The sequence below is a fragment of the Nilaparvata lugens genome, unplaced genomic scaffold (assembly GCF_014356525.2).
Source record: "Nilaparvata lugens isolate BPH unplaced genomic scaffold, ASM1435652v1 scaffold5380, whole genome shotgun sequence".
In the NCBI taxonomy this organism is placed as follows: Eukaryota; Metazoa; Arthropoda; class Insecta; order Hemiptera; family Delphacidae; genus Nilaparvata; species Nilaparvata lugens.
In genome coordinates, this window is record NW_024091230.1 from 514 (window position 1) to 20,513 (window position 20,000).

Below are 20,000 nucleotides of genomic sequence, written 5' to 3' on the forward strand. Positions count from 1 at the left end.
ACAAATTTGATGGTTATTTGAAATATTTACATACATATTTAAATATTTCAATTCAAAATACACATTTAAATTTTTGGGAATAACTAAATGGCTTTTCTAGGGCAGATAGTTAAGCATCGGTAGAAGGTCGTTGGAATCCGTTAACTTACAATATTTATAATATTTTACAGAATTATATTGTAAAACTTCTCTCAAGACTACAATCGTTTGAATCTTTTGTAAAGTTAAAGTGATTTTACTGTGTTCTATTAATTAGTTTTTTGGAAGTGACTAAGCTGGAACTATTGAGGTTATGTTTAATTCTTTATTATTTCTGAAAAATTGCATTTAAACTATGCATACGGTAACTAAAGAATTTATATTATAATTATTGTATATGTATAATTTTTTAAATTCTTTTTTATCATTAGTGTGCTAAGCGTTTTTTTTTATTGTGTGCTTTAGAAATTAAAATAGGTGTTTTACTTGCTCGAACATTATAAACAAACAAGAAACAACCATGGCAGCCCAATCTTTCTACAGTATGAAAGGGAAAATTACTTGTATCATGTCAGATCTTTTTAATCAACTTCTACAAACGGCTCTATGTCTGATATTACTCTGTATGCCGAAGGAACAAAGATAAACTGTCATAAATACTGTTGTCAGCCTGCAGTCCATATTTCCAGTTAAGTTTGATTACAGTTTTTCGGCGATATAATTCTATGTTTGTAAAACCAAAACTTACTTATTGACATATTCATGTTTTTACAGAGGTCTTTAATAAATGTTTCAAGATTCGTTTATTTCTGAACATACTGCCATTTGACATCGTCATAAAACATACAAGCAATCACAAATTTAACAATATATCACAGGTCATAAAATACATTAAATAATATTTTGTTTAAAAGGTACTTTCTAGCTATTTAAACAGGGTTTTTTCTATTGTTATTCTTGTAACAAATTATTAATAATTAATTTCACACAATAGATTAATAGCCTTATAGTATGTACTTTGTTTTCAAATACACGTTTTTAATCCAGAAATTTGTGACATGAAAATTATTCATTTCTTTCATCTATAATATTTTAAATACTATTGTACTAGGTTACTTTAAATCTAATAGGCCTATGTTATCGATTTTCCAGGAAATTTTATCAGACGTCGGCTCAGAAAAACAGCAATTGTAATAAGTGGTATAGAAGGCGAAGATGTTGAAATCGTGCATTGAGTTTATCTACAAAGGAGAGATCAATGTAAAGGCTGATCGTTTATGCTCAGTTTAAAGCAGCTCAAGTTCTGAAGATTTGGCGGACTCACTGATGTAAGTTTAATATTTTATTTTCTCGAAAAAAGAGGAAAGAGTCATGCAGTTCGTAAATTTTATGCAAAACTACTGTATTTCTTATGTATATCGTTGTAAAAAGAAACACAACTCCTACTCGCATCCAGCCATAATTTACTATCCTGAAGCAAAAATCTGGTGTGGTACACTCACACATCTTTCCTTGCTCATATTTGAAACAACGATCAGACTTCTGTATATTGTAGGCCTATGTATAATTTTTTTCAGAGTACTTTTTTCCTTGTGTAAATTGTGAAATTCGATGGATTTTTTCAAAGTCGTCAAAACAGCTGTTCTACAGATGAAATATCTCGACTATGTGTTCTTTTTATGAACTGCGCTACCTACCTACCTCATGCACGAGAAGGAGGTTACTAAGTCCATTTCTCAAGGATGGGGGTGGACCCCCATCAGTTTCTCAGAACGGAGACTCATGCCAGTTGATAGAGCTGATAAATAACTATACAGGGTATGAATTTGAAAAAAATCGGTCAAGTTATTTTTGAGAAAATCGTGAAAAACATGGTTTTTTAGTAATTATCCGCCATTTTTCTCAAGAATATAACGGAGCTCCTGCAATTTTCCCAGAAATAAGACTCATGTCAGTTGATAGGGCTTATAAATAGCTATCCATGGTATGAATTTGAAGAAAATCGTAAGAGCCGTTTTCGAGAAAATCGTGAATAACATGGTTTTTTAGTAATTATCCGCCATTTTTCTCAAGAATATAACGGAGCTCCTGCAATTTTCCCAGAAATAAGACTCATGTCAGTTGATAGGGCTTATAAATAGCTATCCATGGTATGAATTTGAAGAAAATCGTTAGAGCCGTTTTCGAGAAAATCGTGAATAACATGGTTTTTTAGTGATTATCCGCCATTTTTCTCAAGAATATTACGGAGCTCCTGCAATTTTCCCAGAAATGAGACTCATGTCAGTTGATAGAACTTATAAATAGCTATCCATGGTATAAATTTGAAGAAAATCGTAAAAAACATGGTTTTTTAGTAATTATCCGCCATTTTTTCCGCCATCTTGGATTGAATTTTATTGAATTTCTTATTGTCGGGTCCTCATGGTACAAGGACCTTAAGTTTAAAATTTCAAGTCAATCGGTTCATTAGAAATGGAGTTATCGTGTTCACAGCCATACACACACACACACACACACACACACACACACACACACACACACACACCACACACACACACACACACACACACACACAGACCAACACCCAAAAATCATGTTTTTGGACTCAGGGGACCTTGAAACGTATAGAAAACTTGAAATTGGGGTACCTTAATTTTTTGGAAAGCAATACTTTCCTTACCTATGGTAGTAGGGCAAGGAAAGTAAAAAGTAGGTGTCGATGCACTTTCTTTCAGAATAGTGATGAGGATGGTGGAAGGATAATATCGGATCGCCGCCAACCTGTCTCCCCGACAACTAAGCTCCTCACAATTTTGATCACAGGCATCATTAAATCCCCTGGCAAAATATACCATTGCCGTCTACTAGTCTCCCCGACATCTAATCCCCTACTAGAACGAAGGAGCTTGTTGTCGGCGACACCAAGCTCCTCACACGCTCATGACAACAACCAAGCTCCCCGACAGTTGATCCTCTGCTGGATATGAGGGGTCTGGTTGTCTTGATCGTACCCGACAACTAAGCTCCTTGCACGTTATAACGACAATCAGGCTCCCCGACAGCCGATGCCCTATTGAACATTGAAACCAGCTTGAAGCGGGCGGGGAAGTAGTACAATCACAGACACTGTTTCACACATTCTATGAATTCGATTATTAGAAGAAAAGCTTGTTGAAGTTGTCACTTCTATCACTGCAAATATAAAATGAAATAAACTATTTCTCTTTCCGAATCCAACTGACTTGGAAATGTTTGTTATTGAATTGGTAAGAATTTTCAGAATTAGTGCTTGTAGCCTACGTCTCACATGTGAAAATAGTTATTGTATATCTAGAATGAAAAGTACGACTTTTTCTCCCTGTGGGAAAAAGTTTGAAGCCCGAGGCGAAGCCGAGGGCAGCAATTTTCCTGAGGGAGAAAAAGTATTTTTCCTACAGTTACGTTGAAAAGTGGCCATTGCTGCACTGATTACAGAACGCAAAGAATCACTTTTCCGCTCTAGTGCGGGAAAAATTTTTCTGCACTCCAGATTTGCAACATGGCAACGCAAAATACTTAGTAGGTTATATGGAGCAGCAGTGCAGCAAAATCCAAATGAAGTTGGTAACAGTGACTGGGCTGCTATAGTGAGCAGAGGTGCAACGAAGCACAACGCGCTAATTATTACATTATATATTATAACCAACGACAACAGTGGATGACAGCGACAGCCGACAGCCACCACATTCAGCACACAGCCGCCTCTTCATTCAAACACTACTACATTATTCAGGCAATTTTACCCATAATTACCCACTTTTCATATTCAATGGTAACTGTAGGAAAAACTTAATGTGAATACGTGCGCAAAGTTCCTCTGCTGCACTCAAGAAACCATTCCGCCCTCGCCTACGGCTCGGGCGTAAACGTTTCTTTCGGTGCAGCAAACTGTCACTTTGCGCACTAGTTGCACAAATAACTATTTCGCTCGTGATGTACACAACATTTCTCCTCCATCTACATTTTTTATAGAAACTGCAAATAGAATCATTCTAATAACTTACGTATTGGTGACAATGATTCCTAACAACATAACCTAAATCTGAAACCTAAAAACCGGTCGTCTGATTGGCACTGCCGATTGCGCTATCTATCGGCAAAAGTTGTAACAATTATATCAGCTGGGCAGCTACCAAAAATGGCTGACTCCAGATCACGCGGTTCAGATTTGAATTGCAGATCAAAAATATTTGTTGGCTGGTATTTTGAATAGAATAAAATATTTTAAAAATTGTATAAATTTTTATCGTCTACTAATATTAAGAATATAATAATTATCATACAACATATATTTCATGAGTTGATCAAATTTCTGGTTGTGGTATTGAATTCAGTTGACTCAATGACAGACACCTCTATTATGCTTTCTCATCTGAGCTTAGACCTTCTAACCTATTACAATGTAAATTTCAAAATAGAGATGCTCCCCATGTTATTTAAATGGAGTCACTTTTACTCCCTAGGGAGTTTTTCTGTTTTTCACTACCGAGAGCGAAAAAGTGACACTTTAGTATTTGGTTTCAGGGAGTAAAGTAAGTACTTTAGACAGTAGGTGGAGGAAAATGTGATTTAACTCATCAAGAAGCAATGAATGACTGGGAAAACCAGGCGTGATTTGAGGAAATCCATAGAGTAGCCCATATATTGTCAGTTTACTAGCGAAAACTCCGGCACTCAGAGCGTGCGAGGAGCTTGGTTGTCGGGTTCTTCTTGATCGGGGTGTGACCGAGAATCAACAGGATACATAAAAAACTAGGTACTTCTTTCCAAAATCTTCCTCTCAATTATTCCGGACCAGTACCTCCCACAATCAGTTTTTAGGTTTGGCTTAGTTGGTTTAGTATATAACCCAATCGTCTCTTTTATAATTTTAGCCAATAAAATTCTCAGTACAGAGTTCGGTGACGACAACCAAGCTCCTTGCACGCTGGCGTCAACTAGTCTCCCCGACAGCAAATCCCCTACTGGTTAAGAGGGTACTAGTTGTCGGGACCGTAGACGACAACCAAGCTCCTCGAACGCTCACGACAACCAAGTTCCCGTCAGCTAAGCATCTCTCTCAGGAGCTTAGTTCACGCCGTCAACCAATCCCCTCGAAAGTGGTTTTAAAAGCAGCTCAGCTGACTGGGAGCTCAGTTGGTGCGTTCCCATAATATCAAGTGGCAGACCATTCCATTCACGCAAAGTCGTAACGCACAGCTAAGCTCCGAATATTGCCGTTCGGTGTTGTGGTATCTGAAAAGCGATAAGACCAAGTATCCCTTTGATGAATTTCTTTGAAAAGTACAAGTCTTCCTCTTAAATATCTTGGACCAGTACGTCCCACAATCAGTTTGTAGGTTTAGCATAGTATAGAACACAATCTATTTTAGCCAATTCTAGTTTCAGCCAATCAAGTTCTCTGTACAGGGGTGTGACGTTATCATTCCTATTCCATCGAGAATTACAGGATACATAAAAAACTAGGTACCTCGCTCCATTATCTTCCTCTCAAATATTCCGGACCAGAACTTCCCACAATTATTAGTTTGAAGGTTTGACGTAGTATATAACACAATCGTCTTTGTTCTAATTTTAGCCAATCAAACTCTCATCACAGAGGTGTAACGTGATCATTTTATCAAGAAATTACAGGATACACCTGAAACTACTTCTCTCCATAAAGCCTGTTTTTCATAAGTAGAGTTCGTGGTAGAGTTCCCTGGGCAAGTACTAACTATCTTGTGAACTCTCCCAATGAAAACGTTCATGGTAGAGTACTAGTTTCTAGTAGAGTAGAGTGAGATAGTACTCTAACACTTGCCTTCCCCCACCACGGCATCTCACTCTACTCTACCACTACTAGGCTAATGAAAACAGACAGTCTCGAGCTAGTAGAGTAGAGTCGTGCCGTAGGCTATCAAGTTTAAGAAGTATTGTTATTTATTGAAAAGTATTGATTTATTAAAATTTATTAATAAGTGTTTAAGTATTGACATTTTAAGGTTAGTTCTGTTCACTAGACAACACACTACCTACTATTCTCAATTTTAGTGAAAATAGTTACTCGACCAAGTAAGTAGAGTAGAGTTGAGCCTGGTTTTCACTAGTAGAGTTAGTGGTCGAGTAACTGGCATACTAATTCTTCCGAGCTAACACCACTCTACTTACTTGATCGAGTTACTGTTTTCACTACAATTGAGAATATTAGATAAAGTGTGTTGTCTAGTGAACAGAACTAACCTTAAAATATCAATACGGAACTATACTCGACTCTACTAGCTCGAGGCTGTTTTCATTAGCATAGTAGTGGTAGAGTAGAGTGAGAAGCGGTGGTGGGGGAAGGCAAGTGGTAGAGTTCTATCCCACGGTGCTTTCCCACTCTACTCTACTAAAATCTAGTACCTAGTACTCTACCATGAAAGTTTTCATTGGGAGAGTTCACAAGATAGTTAGTACTTGCCCAGGGAACTCGACCACTAACTCTACTAATGAAAACCAGGCTTTAGTATTCCAGTTACTCAACCACTAACTCTACTTGTGAAAACCAGGTTCAACTTTCATAAGTGACTATATCTAAGCACCGGTTTCCGAGCTCGGGATTTAGGTAAGCTCTAAACTTTAAACAGCTGGAGTCAGAATATTGACTTTCCAAAACGGGGTTTAGTCGCAGTAATAGTAAAAGCAAAATAAATCTTTATTTTCCCATTGCTCTATAATTGGAAACGTTTTTCCTTGATGAAACATTACTAAATAATTCAAAATAGCTGAAACTCTACACTATTTTCTTTTTATTTTATTTTGTGTTCAATTTTCTAGTTTTTCGAAATTCAATTCAAACGTGAATATGATAATGACTGGGACTGCGACTACGCCCCGTTTCGGAAAGCCAAATTTTCTGACTCCAGCTGTTTAAAGTCTAGAACTTAGCTAAATCCCGAGCTCGGAAACCGGTCCTTAGACATAGTCACTTTAATGAAAGTTGAACCTGGTTTTGAACTCGGAAACCGGCCCTAAATAAGATTAAGTTATCTTAGAAGTAGTAGGCCTATAGTATATGTAGTTTGTTCCATTTTCAATATCACTTTATTTTGTTGTATTTTGAAGGTGAAGTGCGAAACCACCAACGACACTAGCTCATCGGTGGGAGGAGCACAGCTGACTGTAAACAACCAATCAGAGAAGGAGGGAGGAGCCAAACTAGTGTTGAAGTGCAAAACTCCAGCGGCACAACCCAAATCCAAGGAGGACACCACCAACCTTGAGGATAAAGATAACCTTGAGGTAGCAGAGGATGGAGATAGCGAAGAAGAGACTGAAATTATTGTGCTGCCCGATCATATGATGTTGGAAGAGGCGGTGGTAGTGGGAGGGAAAAGTGGATCGGAGGGGAGAAAAGAGAAAACGAAGATTGGCAATGAGAAAAGTGAGATAGAACACAATTTGACGATTGAGGAGGATACCGATTACGAGGCCAAGGATGTGGTGAGTTGATCTTTTGATTTTACTTAAAAGTTGGAATCTTCCTCTATTTTCCTCTTTTTATTCTTCTTTTCCTCTTCCTCCTCATTCTCTTTCATCGCCTCTTCCTCTTCACCTCCTCCTATCATCGATTTTCCTAGACATACTAGCTGGCCCGACGAACTTCGTACCGCCAAAAAGTCAATGGGCCATATGAATAAAGTTGAGCATTTGCTTGTACTTCTAATATGGAGCATTTGCTTCATTTTCTATGAATAAACGTGAGCAAAATCTTTTGCTCATGCTCATCAAAAAAATAGTTTGAGCATTTGCTCGAAAGTAGAAGCTTAAAATCAAAATAGTATGAATAAACTAGAGCATTTGCTCAACTTTTGAAACAAATGCTTCAAAAAAGGTAAGTCTAGTCTAGAGCAGCTTATCACCTTTTGCTCATAGTAAAATGGCTCAACTAATTCGTATGAGGAAGAGGAAACTATACCAGATACGATCACAACTAATAGTTGAGAACTATAAACTCTTTTTAGATTCAACCATGATATATATCACCATTATCCTACAATAGAATAAATACAAAAGATAGCTAGCTACCTGATATAAAGATAGCCATCACAAAATAGGAAATAGGCATTTAAGAAGATGAGAGTGTAGACGATTATAAGAAGGCTATTAATATTATAAGAATATGCTAAAGATTATTATAGAGATGACATTTTCTCACGCTATTATTTCAAAATTCTAAACTCAACTAACCTATAACTCAATTCATAAATAGAAAACAGAGCAGACGACGCAAACACAAGCGGTCCTCCCACTTGCATATTTAGCGCTTCCGTGAGCTATAAAAACAAAGTAAGGCCACAAAAGCAAATCAGCTGATGAAAAATCTTTAAAATACGTGGGCATTTGCTCCAGAGTAAGGGAGAAAGCATAAGGTAAGAGAATAAGCATAGCCACCTCTAATACTGTATTAGAGGTGGCTATGGTATAAGGTAAAGCTTATTCATATAAAAATGAGCAAATGCTTATACTTCTACCTAATGCTCATGAGCAAAACCTTATGCTCCATGCTCATGCTCATGAGCATATGCTTTGGTTTTATTCATATGGCCCAATGTATCTCATGTCACACTTGACTTTATCTGGTGAATCATTAAATTTATCTGACAATCAGAATTTCAATTTCTCAATACGGACTTCCTACGTGCTTAGTCATGCAGCATTCATTATTCCGAAAACATATTCTTCTCAATCAATTAGTAGTTATATCTATGACTAGCCGTCAGGCTCGCTTCGCTCGCCATATCCGTCTAGCAGGGGCTCCGCCCCCTGGACCCCCGACTGGATCGTCCAAGAATGAGATCAGCAGGCTCGCTTCGCTCGCCTGCATTTTAATTTGAGCGTTTTTATCATATGTTAGGACAATCCAGTCGGGGGTCCAGACTAAACGGATATGGCGAGCGAAGCGAGCCTGACGGCTAGTAATAATAATATTCCCAGGATTGAAGTAGCAGTGCCTAATCAATTTCTCCGCGATAAATGCATTTAAATCTTCAACTTGATGCCAACCTAACAAAGTCAACTCAACTTAATGCCAACCTGACAAAATTATTAATTTAGTTGCCAGTTAACAACTGTTTCGAAGAGGTACTCTATCTAGATTATAGTTCTATAGTAACATATGATATGGAAATTTCAATATTATAATCAAGAGATTGGGAGAAGAAGAATATACATGCTAAAGACAAACTTTAAACCCTAAAAACAACCCTTAGAGTTAAAATATTGTCAAAAGATTTCTTAGTGCGCCTCTAAAGGGTCAACTGAACATACCTACCAAATTTGAACGTTTTTGGTCCGGTAGATTTTTAGCTCTGCGAGTGAGTGAGTGAGTCAGTCAGTGAGTGAGTGCCATTTCACTTTTATATATATAGATTAAAGTGTTGAATTGAAAAAATTAGATAGGTTAAATCAGTGTTTCAAAGATGAATTTAATGCATTCATAGTTGTTGATTTTCAAGAGATGGCCCAGGAAATATGCGATATACGATGATAACACAGAATTTCATATTCTTAGCATCGTCCATTTAGGATGAATATCAGCTAAGCTAAATTTTAAATTATTCTGTCATTCTTCAGTTATTAATGATGCAATATAAATAACCTCTTTCATGAGGTGAATCAATTTATCCCAACATTTTCAATTTCTCAATGATAGGGGAGTGATAATTATTTGTAAAGGTCTTCTAAGGAACCATCATCCACAGCTGGTACCAATCTACTACACTTCAACTCCAAACTATCGTATTAATACCAGTGCACAATTTATCGACAGTACAGAATATTGAATAAAATTCAATGAAAAATTCTTATAATCAAAGCACGTGATCCGCTAATCGGATCACGATTATATTTAATAAGATCATATATTCAATATTATCGATGTCTATCTAGTAATAATTTACTAAAAATCAATCTATTCTAAACACCGAAGACAGCACAATTATTCGAAACAAAGCAATGTCTTTAGAGCATGTAAGTCTTTAACCTGAGGCTGAACTGCTGGATGGTTACACACAGAACAGTTATTTTGTTTTTAGTCGGGGCGTTTAGAATAAAATACATGGGCGGTTATGAAGCAGCACAAACTCTTGTCTACTATCTACCGACGGCTGTTGTATGACGCAATGATTATAACAGCTGATTTTTATTTCTGTGTGTGGCCAGCCACTACCTCCGTACATAAAGTCATAGTGCATGACAGGTGGTTGATGGTAACGTCAGCACAGGTAGGGCTCCTACACCAATAAATACACTAGCTGAAATAAATCAGCTGAAATCAACAAATTTTTATTGGTGTAGGAGCCCTACCTGTGCTGACGTCACCAGAATGTACTATGGCTTTGTTTAGGGAGGTACCGGACCAGATCACAAATCTTCTCCCATAAGGATTACATATAAACTTTGAAGGACCGTAGGAAATAGTCCTGAAGTCGGATTATAAAATTGATAGACCATAAACCTGGTCCTGAACATAACGAACATAACTAAAAAAATCATCAAATTCGGTGCACACATGAAAAAGTTATTGAATGTCAAAATTTGAGTCTCGATTTTTATTTATATAGATAGATGTATAGATTATATAGCAGCTTCATATATGCACCTTCAAATTACAAAATGTATTGACTTTGAAGGTTACAAGAACGCTGTTGTAATTTTATTTTTGCTAGAATTGTACTTGTTCTAAATTTATTTTTCAGTAGAATTGATTGAGTTCTCTTTTTAATACAACTTTGTATATTTTCTGATCCTTAGAGTTGTGATGGTCTAAAATTTCGTAAGGCGAAAAAGAGGGTTTTAAAAGGGAAGGATACAAGGAAAAGATCTTACAGGTATGTTATATGTTTTTCATATAAAATTATGTAAATAATATTCATATTCCAATGTCAGTATTTTATTATCAGGTTCATTATTATCAGTGTTTTATATTTTGTATCACAAATTAGTAGAATCCTTTACTAATATCTCAATAATCATTGGCCAAATAATATTTCGGTGGTAGCAATATGTTCTAAAATGGTCAAATTTTATGTAAAATTTGATTTGAATTAAAATGCAATATGTTTCAATTCCATATATTTAATGTTTATTACGATATTCCAAGAAAAATATCGGGGACCGAGCTTTGCTCTCAAGTACAAAAGCATAAAAACTTTATTACGAAAGAAGAAATTATAATAACATTCATATTTCATACAGAAATGTTCTATCTAATCACAGTAAATTGAGATTAATTCCTAGAGGAATGCAAAAATTTCCCTCACAAAGGCCCGGTTGCACAAAAGACGATTAAATTTTTATCCTGATTAATTTCACGTGAACCAAATCAGAGAAAACTATTTCAAAAAGATGGATCTACTGGAATTAATCAGGATTGAAAATAACCCGGCTTTTTTGCAACCGGCACTAAGTACCTGATTGAATGATTACAAAAGTTCAACAGCTGAGTCATAATTTTGACACAGTGACACAGTCCCACACACATGAACTCGCTCACTCACTTCCATCATCAACAAACGACGAAATAATTATTATCAGCTGTTTTTTCAAGGATGAATAATAATTATCCTTTTAATGTCCTTTAGCGAGTTTTCCCAGGGATAAGACCTAGTGCAATCGAATTTTTATATTATAAACCCACTATGTTCTGAATTTCGTGAGAATCGTTAGAGCCGTTTTCGAGATCCGGTGAAATACAAACATCTAAACAGAAATTGCTCGTATAGGATTGATTGATTGATTGATTGAGTACTTTATTTATGTAGATTACAATATATACTGTCTTATACACTTATATACAATAGCTTACAATACAGCAAAATTATAGATGAATTTACATGATATAGACTAAGAAATAATTATTGAACTGTAATGATATGAAAAGCAATTTGTAATATAATAACTATAGATAATAATTATATTGTTAGGATAGGATAGGATAGGATAAGCACTATTCAGTACGTCTAATGGAATCCTAGAAGTTATTGTAATATCTCAATAACCATTCCATGGAATATCCATTAGAATCATTGATTCTAATATAGGCTAGTGAGGTCCACGTTATAATGGCTGTGGAGAAATTTTGAGAACATCAACATTACCGATTCTCTGCATTGCCACTGCCTTCTGTAGAGGGTAGTTGATACCCCGGTATATTTGATGTAATATTATCTGTTCACATTTTTGTTTAAATAAGAAACTATGATCAAAATAAGAATCTTCCAGCAGTATTTATTTAGTTTCAAATCACTTGAAAATGGCCTCAATGTCCGAAGCATGTTGTGAAAAAATAATTAAAAGGGAAATTTATATTTTTACTAGCCGTCAGGCTCGCTTCGCTCGCCATATCCGTTAGTCAGGGGGCTCTGCCCCTGGACCCCCGACTGGATCGTCCAAAAATGAGATCAGCGGGCTCGCTTCGCTCGCCTGCATGTAGACCTCAGCGGAACCTCTATACCGAATTTTGGTCCAAAAATGAGATCAGCGGGCTCGCTTCGCTCGCCTGCATGTAGACCTCAGCGGAACCTCTGTACCGAATTTTGGACCCCCGACTGGATTGTCCAAAAATGAGATCAACGGGCTCGCTTGGCTCGCCTGCATGTAGACCTCAGCGGAACCTCTGTACCGAATTTGAATGTATTATGTCAATTTGATCTCGAAAAACACCTGTTACTATATCGGCGTATCTTTAGCGAACAAAATTCTTCCAGCTCAGCTAAACCTGTGTATGAATTTAATATATTTCCATCAATTATTGAAAAAGGTGAGGAAACGCAGAAAAGCTGAGAAAACGCTAATTTGGCTAATTGGATAAATTGGTATTTAGGAGGTCCTGGATAAATGCATTTCAATCTTCAACTTGGTGCCAACCTAACAAATTTTAATATATTTCATCAATTATTGAAAAAGGTGAGGAAACGCAGAAAAGCTGAGAAAACGCTAATTTTGGCTAATTGGATAAATTGGTATTTAGGAGGTCCTGGATAAATGCATTTCAATCTTCAACTTGGTGCCAACCTAACAAAGTCAACTCAGCTTAATGCCAACCTGACAAAATTTTCAATTTAGTTACCAGAACAACTGTTTCGAAGAGGTACTCTCTCTAGATTATAGTTCTATATTAACATATGGTATGGACATTTCAATATTATAATTTTAATATATTGGAATAAGAAGAATAGACATGCTAAAAGAACTTTAAACCCTTAAAAACCACCCTTAGAGTTAAAATATCGCTAAAAGATTTCTTAGTGCGCCTCTAAAGGGCCAACTGAACATACCTACCAAATTTGAACGTTTTCGGTCCGGTAGATTTTTAGTTCTGCGAGTGAGTGAGTGAGTCAGTCAGTCAGTCAGTCAGTCAGTGAGTGAGTGAGTGCCATTTCGCATTTATATATATAGATAGAAGATATATGATGAGAGTTAGAGTTTTGACTCAATGAATTAGAAAAAGTTTGAGATTTCAAAATCTTAATAGGACTACCAACATTGATTTTCCATGGATTTACTCTGAATTGCTTAATACAGGAGAGCTTGAGTTATAGGTGACTCAAATGAGATTAGGAAGGTTTATGAAGTTTATTAAGATATTATTCAGCAGATGGCTTATTAGTAAGTATTAGCTAAAGTCTTCTTGACAGAAAGTCACTTAATTGGAATATTTTTAATTGTGCTAATAATCTTCTAACCTATATTCGAAGTATTCGGTCAGTCAGTCAGTGAGTGAGTGCCATTTCGCTTTTATATATAAATTCTATTGAAAGTAGTCCTAAAGAAAAAGACAATATTGAGATTGAATATTTCGTAAATTATATTTCTACATTGTTAAAAAAAAACTATCTGGGAACGTTGCAGAGCCAGATAAGGATGGTGGTAGGCCTATCTGCTTTGTCGAATGATAGACAAGGATAACAACACCATTGTCAATCGAAAACTGCCATTTTAACGTGGGCAGTTACACACTCAACCTTGATCCATCATGTTCCCACCCATAAGTACGCTGCACTGAGGCTGGCCACTAACGGTAGAACTTGCATGATAAACATGCACACACTCACATGTTCATCATGCATGGTTTGTCATCAGCGAGAGAATTCTAACATAACAAACTATTCCATCTCAATTTTATTATGTGAATTCATTATGAAATTATTAAAAATAGTTATTTGTATATCTAGAGTGAAAAGTGCTGTTTTTTCTCCCTGAGGGAAAAGTTTGAAGCCCGAGGCGAAGCCGAGGGCAACAATTTTCCTGAGGGAGAAAAAACATTTTCACTCGTGATATACACAACATTTTCCTCCACCTACATTTTTATAAAAACTGCTAATAAAATAATTTTTAAAAACGTATGTGACCAAACAATGTGTTACAACATAATCTAAAAAGTAAACAGAAACAGCTGGCTTGTAATCACAGTTCTCCTCCGACAGCACTATCTGTCGGCTAAAGTTGTAACAACAATGACAGCCAAAACTACAGCTATGATGAAGTTCCCGTTTCAAATTTGATTAGTAATAAGTAATATTCGTTGGCTGATATTTGAATAACATGGAATAAAAGAAAAAATATATACATTTTTTAGTATAGTGATATGAAGTTTGTAATAATAATTTCAGCATACAAACATAAATTTTATATATCGATCAAATGTCTGGTTGAGGTATTGTTTAGTTGGCTTAATGACTACTCATATGCTTCCTCATCTGAGCTTAGACCTTCTGACCTATTCCAAATGTACGTTTTTAAAATAGAGATGCTTCCTAGTTATTTAAATGAAGTCCTTTTACTCCCTAGGGAGTTTTTCTGTTTTTTAGTACCGAGAGCGAAAAAGTGACACTTTAGTATCATGTTTCAGGGAGTAAAGTAAGTACTTTTGACAGTAGGTGGAGGAAAATTGCTTTTTCATATCATATACAGTTCAATAATTATTTCTTAGTCTATATTATGTAAATTCATCTATAATTTTGCTGTATTGTAAGCTATTGTATATAAGTGTATAAGCCAGTATATATCGTAATCTACATAAATAAAGTACTCAATCAATCAATCAGCTACAGTCTATAGAAGACATTGACAAGACAAAGGATCGGCGACGTTTTTCTCCTATCTTTCTTCACTGCCATTATAACGTGGACCTCACTATAGAAATATTTTGACTGATAGTTTTCTAGTTAATGACGTTTTTCAAAATATCGTAAATCTTTATAACTCGAAAATTAAAGTCGATGTAAGAAAATTCTACTGGACATTTTTTGTTGCAAATTTCACTTTGAATGATATGAAATGAAAAAAATATTTTCCTACAGTTACCTGAAAAGTGACCATTCCTGCACTGATTACAGAACGCAAAGAATCACTTTTTCGCTCTAGTGCGCAAAGTATTACTTTGCTTATTATCTTGCAGCCATCCCAATCAGCTATTAACATTGTTGGCGTGTATTTTGAATGCGAATTTGTTCTATCTATATTTTTTTGATTTTCAAATAAATTGAAATGAGAACTCATTAAATTAGACATTTTGAATATTATTAATTATTCATTATTCAAATAAATTTTTCATTCATTAATTGATTGGTTGAAAAATATTTATAAATTAAGATTTACTCAAAATTATTCAAATTAATTGGATTAATTTAATTTTAATTTGAATAAATTATCGATTATTAATTTTCAATTCGATTATCAAGTTTAAAATAAATTAAAGTTGTTATTAATAACCAAATTATACAAACATTTGTATAAATGTGGAATGTGGAAATAATCTAAGGGCTGGTATGGAAGGTTGTGAATGAAGCAACAGATACCCTTGTAAAACTAATCGTTCTATTAAAGAGTTGGTACCAAGGATAATCGCATTTTGAGATCTTATCAAGTAAATGAAATAGCAGAGGAGCTTAATGAACATTTTGTGAGTGTTGGTAGAAGAATTTCTGAAAAAAATACTAAGGTAAAGGACAAGATTTTTAGGGAAAAAACTAATAGATTGTTTTGTAATTCGTTTTTCTTTTTCCTGTCATAGCAGAGGAATTGATGTTTGTGTATTAAAAACTTGAAGAAAGGGGTAGCACCAGGATTTGATGGAATTTTCTAAATGTCTGAGTTCAAATTCTCGCATAATTCAGTTCCTCTGGCTCATGTAATAAATTTATGCTTTTTGAATGGTGTTTTCCCCGACGAGTTGAAAAAGGCCACTGTTATTCCTTTGCATAAGAATGGTAACAAAAGTGATCCAGGGAACTATCGCCCATTTCTTGCTTTCTGTTTGTCAAGGTGATTGAGAAATGTGTTAAGACTCGTTTGGTCGAATTCTTGGAAAAATATGAAATTTTATCTAATTGCCAATTTGGTTTTCGTAAGGGGTAAGTACTTCTGATGCAGTATATAATGTACTAAGAGATTATTGAAACACTGGACAGGGAAGAAAAATGTATAGCTGTGTTTTTAGATCTCCAGAAGGCTTTTGATACAGTGGACCACAATATTTTATTTAGAAAGTTAGAAGGTATTGGAATTAGAGGGTGTGCATTGGGTTTCTTCAAAAGCTATCTCAGTTGTAGATCACAGGTGGTTAGTGTTGATGGTATAATGAGCTCAGAATTAAAATACGAGGGTGTGCCACAGGGAACAGTTCTGGGTCCAATATTATTTTGATTTACATTAAGACTTACTCAAGATAGAGCTTGAGAGCTGTTCTTTGTTTTCTTTTGCTGACGACACTGTTGCTATTTTCTGTGCATCAAAATGGGAAGATGTTTTTTGTAGAGCTAATGAGGGTTTGAAAGTTATTAAAAAACTGGTTAGATTTCAACTTAGTTAGTTTGAATATAGCAAAAACTACTGCAGTGTCATTTTCTTTGACCTCAGCAGGTCAGCCAGATAACCAGGGAGTTTGGCTTTTCATGAAACTGGATGCAATGATAATAGTTGTCTATATCCTATAATATATTTAAGAACAGCACCAAATACTTGGGAATAATCATTGATAAGCATTTGAAATGGAGAGACCATATTTCATATTTATGTTCTAGGTTGAGGAAGACGCTGTATAAGTTTGTTCAACTGAGAAATATTTTTACAGTTGAGCAAATTAAAGGTTTTTCTTTGCGCTTGTGCAGTCAGTTGTGCGATATGGTATAATTGGCTGGGGTGGTTGTGGTGTACCGTTCTTAAGCCTCTTATAGTATTGTATAAGAAAATTATTAAAATATGCTTGAAAAAACCGGTTAGATATCCAACAAATTTGCTCTATAAAGAATTTAATGTTCTCAGAATGAGCACTTGTATGATCTTGACCTAGCTAGTTTTGTCTATTCGTGGCCCAATAGATTCCTATAGCCCCTCATGGCGGCTATGTTACTCGTAGACAATCTGGAGAGTTTTGCTAGAACCACCTTGTAGAACAGCGGCTGCCAGTGCTCATGCAGCGTATTATGGTCCTAGACTTTTAAACCGTCTGTTGCTTGAAGTTTCTGGAGCATCCCAATGTATACCAATTTGTATTATTCTTTCACTTTCAAAACTTTTAGGCAGTATCTTCGACACTACTTATTAGGGAGACAAAATGAAGACTAATTTTGATTTATTTCTCAAATCTGTTTGTAAATCTCAATTCTATTCTTAAAATACATATCTTACTTAGTATAACAGAGCAGAAGAGAATTTGTTGTTTTATTTTTAAATATTGGTGATCTTTATCTTTGATGTAGAACATATAGTTGAATCTCAATTAGGCCTATACTGATTACAAGAGCAACATTTGTATGAAAATAGCATAAGAGAATGGAATTTCTTTTTTCTTGATATTGTAATGTAAAATTATAAAATCTAATTATGTTATAATATACGATGTATATTAGTATCTTATGCTATCCAACATTCTAGAGATACACCATCCCTCATCACAAGCTTTGCTTAAAGAGGGATGCAACAATATTATTTAGAATATGCTATTTATATTCATTATTTTATAAAGAATTTGTATTCTATGTTTGTAAGTATGAATTGTATATTAATTTTTTGTTGACATTAATAAATTGAATTGAATTGAATTGAATTGAATTTGATGGAATCAGCCATCATTTTACCAATATCAACCACTTCTATATTCAATGGTAACTGTAGGAAAAATTAATGTGAAATGCGTGCGCAGAGTTCCCTGCTGCACTCAGAAAACCATTCCGCCCTCGCCTACGGCTCGGGCGTAAACGTTTCTTTCGTGCAGCAAACTGTCACTTTGGCACTAGTTGAACAATAGTTATTTGTGCAACTGGAATGGTTTCTTGAGTGCAGCAAACGAACTTTGCGCACGTATTTCACATTAAATTTTTCCTACAGTTACCATTGAAATGAAAAGTGGGTAATTATGGGTAAAATTCCCTGAAATCATCAAATGTTTTTCTGTGTAATTTTATTATTAATAAAACCTTAATTTATTTAAAATTGAAAATAATTGAATTATAATGATTAGTAATTCAATTAAAAATTTATCTGACTGCTTGAAGGGGTTTATCTTATGTAAGCATTGAAATGGCTATAATCAAGGCACATAATGGCAAGGCAACGCTGTTCTCCACTGCCATTATAACGTGGGCCTCACTATGAGTGCTGTTACCACTTAATTTTGATTTCCTGCACTGGTGCTCCATTAACCTACTAAATATTTGCGTTGTCATGCTGCAAATCTGGCGTACGCAAAGTACTCACTTTGCGCACTAGTGCGGAAAAGTGATTCTTTGCGGCCTGCAATCAGTGCAGAAATGGTCACTTTTCAAGGTATCTGTAGGAAAATAACTATTATAGGCTAGTTTTCGTAGTATAACTTAAAAATTAAAGTCGATATAAGCAAATTTTACTGGACACTTTTGTTGCAAATTTATGTAGAAATAACATGGCCGGCTGTTACACCTTTCGTGGAACACTCTGATTATCTTCAATGAATCTTCTTATTTTTTTTCTTCTTCTTCTTCTTCTCAGCCTTTCTCATCGAGGTGGGATCGCGTTTCGGGTGATTAGCTTCCAGGAGTTGGTCATGGGCTTCGTTTGGTGTTATTCATTTGTACATTGATAGATACAATATCTTCTCATCTATGAATGATTGGGAAAGGAACAACAGGCTTAAAACCCAAAACTGTTCCTTTCCAAATTTAGATAGATATTGTCCAAAAATAGGTTATGTTTACACTTCACGTTTTTTTCAATTTTGAGTCCAAAATATTTATAAACTAGTAATTTAGAATTTGGAAAAGCTAGTCCCTTCTCTGCAAGAACTTGAGCGATACAATTTTCCCTTTTCGTAGTGCCTTCGGAATCTAAGTGGTCGATCTTTTCCCCCTCATATCGTCCTCCCTTTCTTATTATACAATGAAATGTTGTGAAAATGGAAAATAAAATGATGTTGCTTATATTGGATTTTTGTGATTTGCATAGTGAAGCAGCAATGCAGGCGCCATTGAAGACATGCGGGCCGGCAAGAATCTTGTCAAGTCAGCACGAGAGCACTGTGTCCGAAGACAACACTGTACTGTCGAGCCGGCGGATCGGCGCCTGCCACAGGATTCACCGCAAGGGATATCCCATGGAGCAGATGAATGGTGCACTGGAGGCTGTAGCAAGTGAGATTTGCTTTTTTATTAGTTCTTTTTCCAGCCACACCATGTATATTAGTTGAAAGTGTTATTTTGTAAATCTAGTGAATTGGTAATTGATAGTAAATAATTGAATTGATAGTATGTTTTACAGATACAGTAGATACTCGCTCTCCGGCTCATGCGTAACGAATTAAAGGTGCGTACAGACTTTCGCTCTGCTCCGCAATGAACGTCACTCGAGCAGATCGATTGATGATCGACCGGGGAGAGAGTGGAACGCGAGAAGAGCTAACCTCCCGTGACGTTCATGATCGGAGCGAGTGCGGAGCGTGTTGGAGGCGCGTATATCTGTACGCACCTGAGGTTAACATG

The 20,000-nt window shown here is 35.6% G+C and overlaps 1 protein-coding gene across 1 annotated transcript; it reads left to right on the plus strand.

Moving 5' to 3' along the window:
• Positions 1-1,288: 1,288 nt before the first annotated feature.
• On the plus strand, positions 1,289-19,652 carry LOC120355963 (the record flags this gene model as incomplete). The annotated part of the gene is made up of 4 exons (XM_039444732.1): positions 1,289-1,307; positions 7,108-7,485; positions 10,798-10,874; positions 19,468-19,652. Coding segments are annotated over 4 exons (659 nt in total), but the record flags the coding sequence as incomplete, so codon positions are not given.
• Positions 19,653-20,000: the final 348 nt, after the last annotated feature.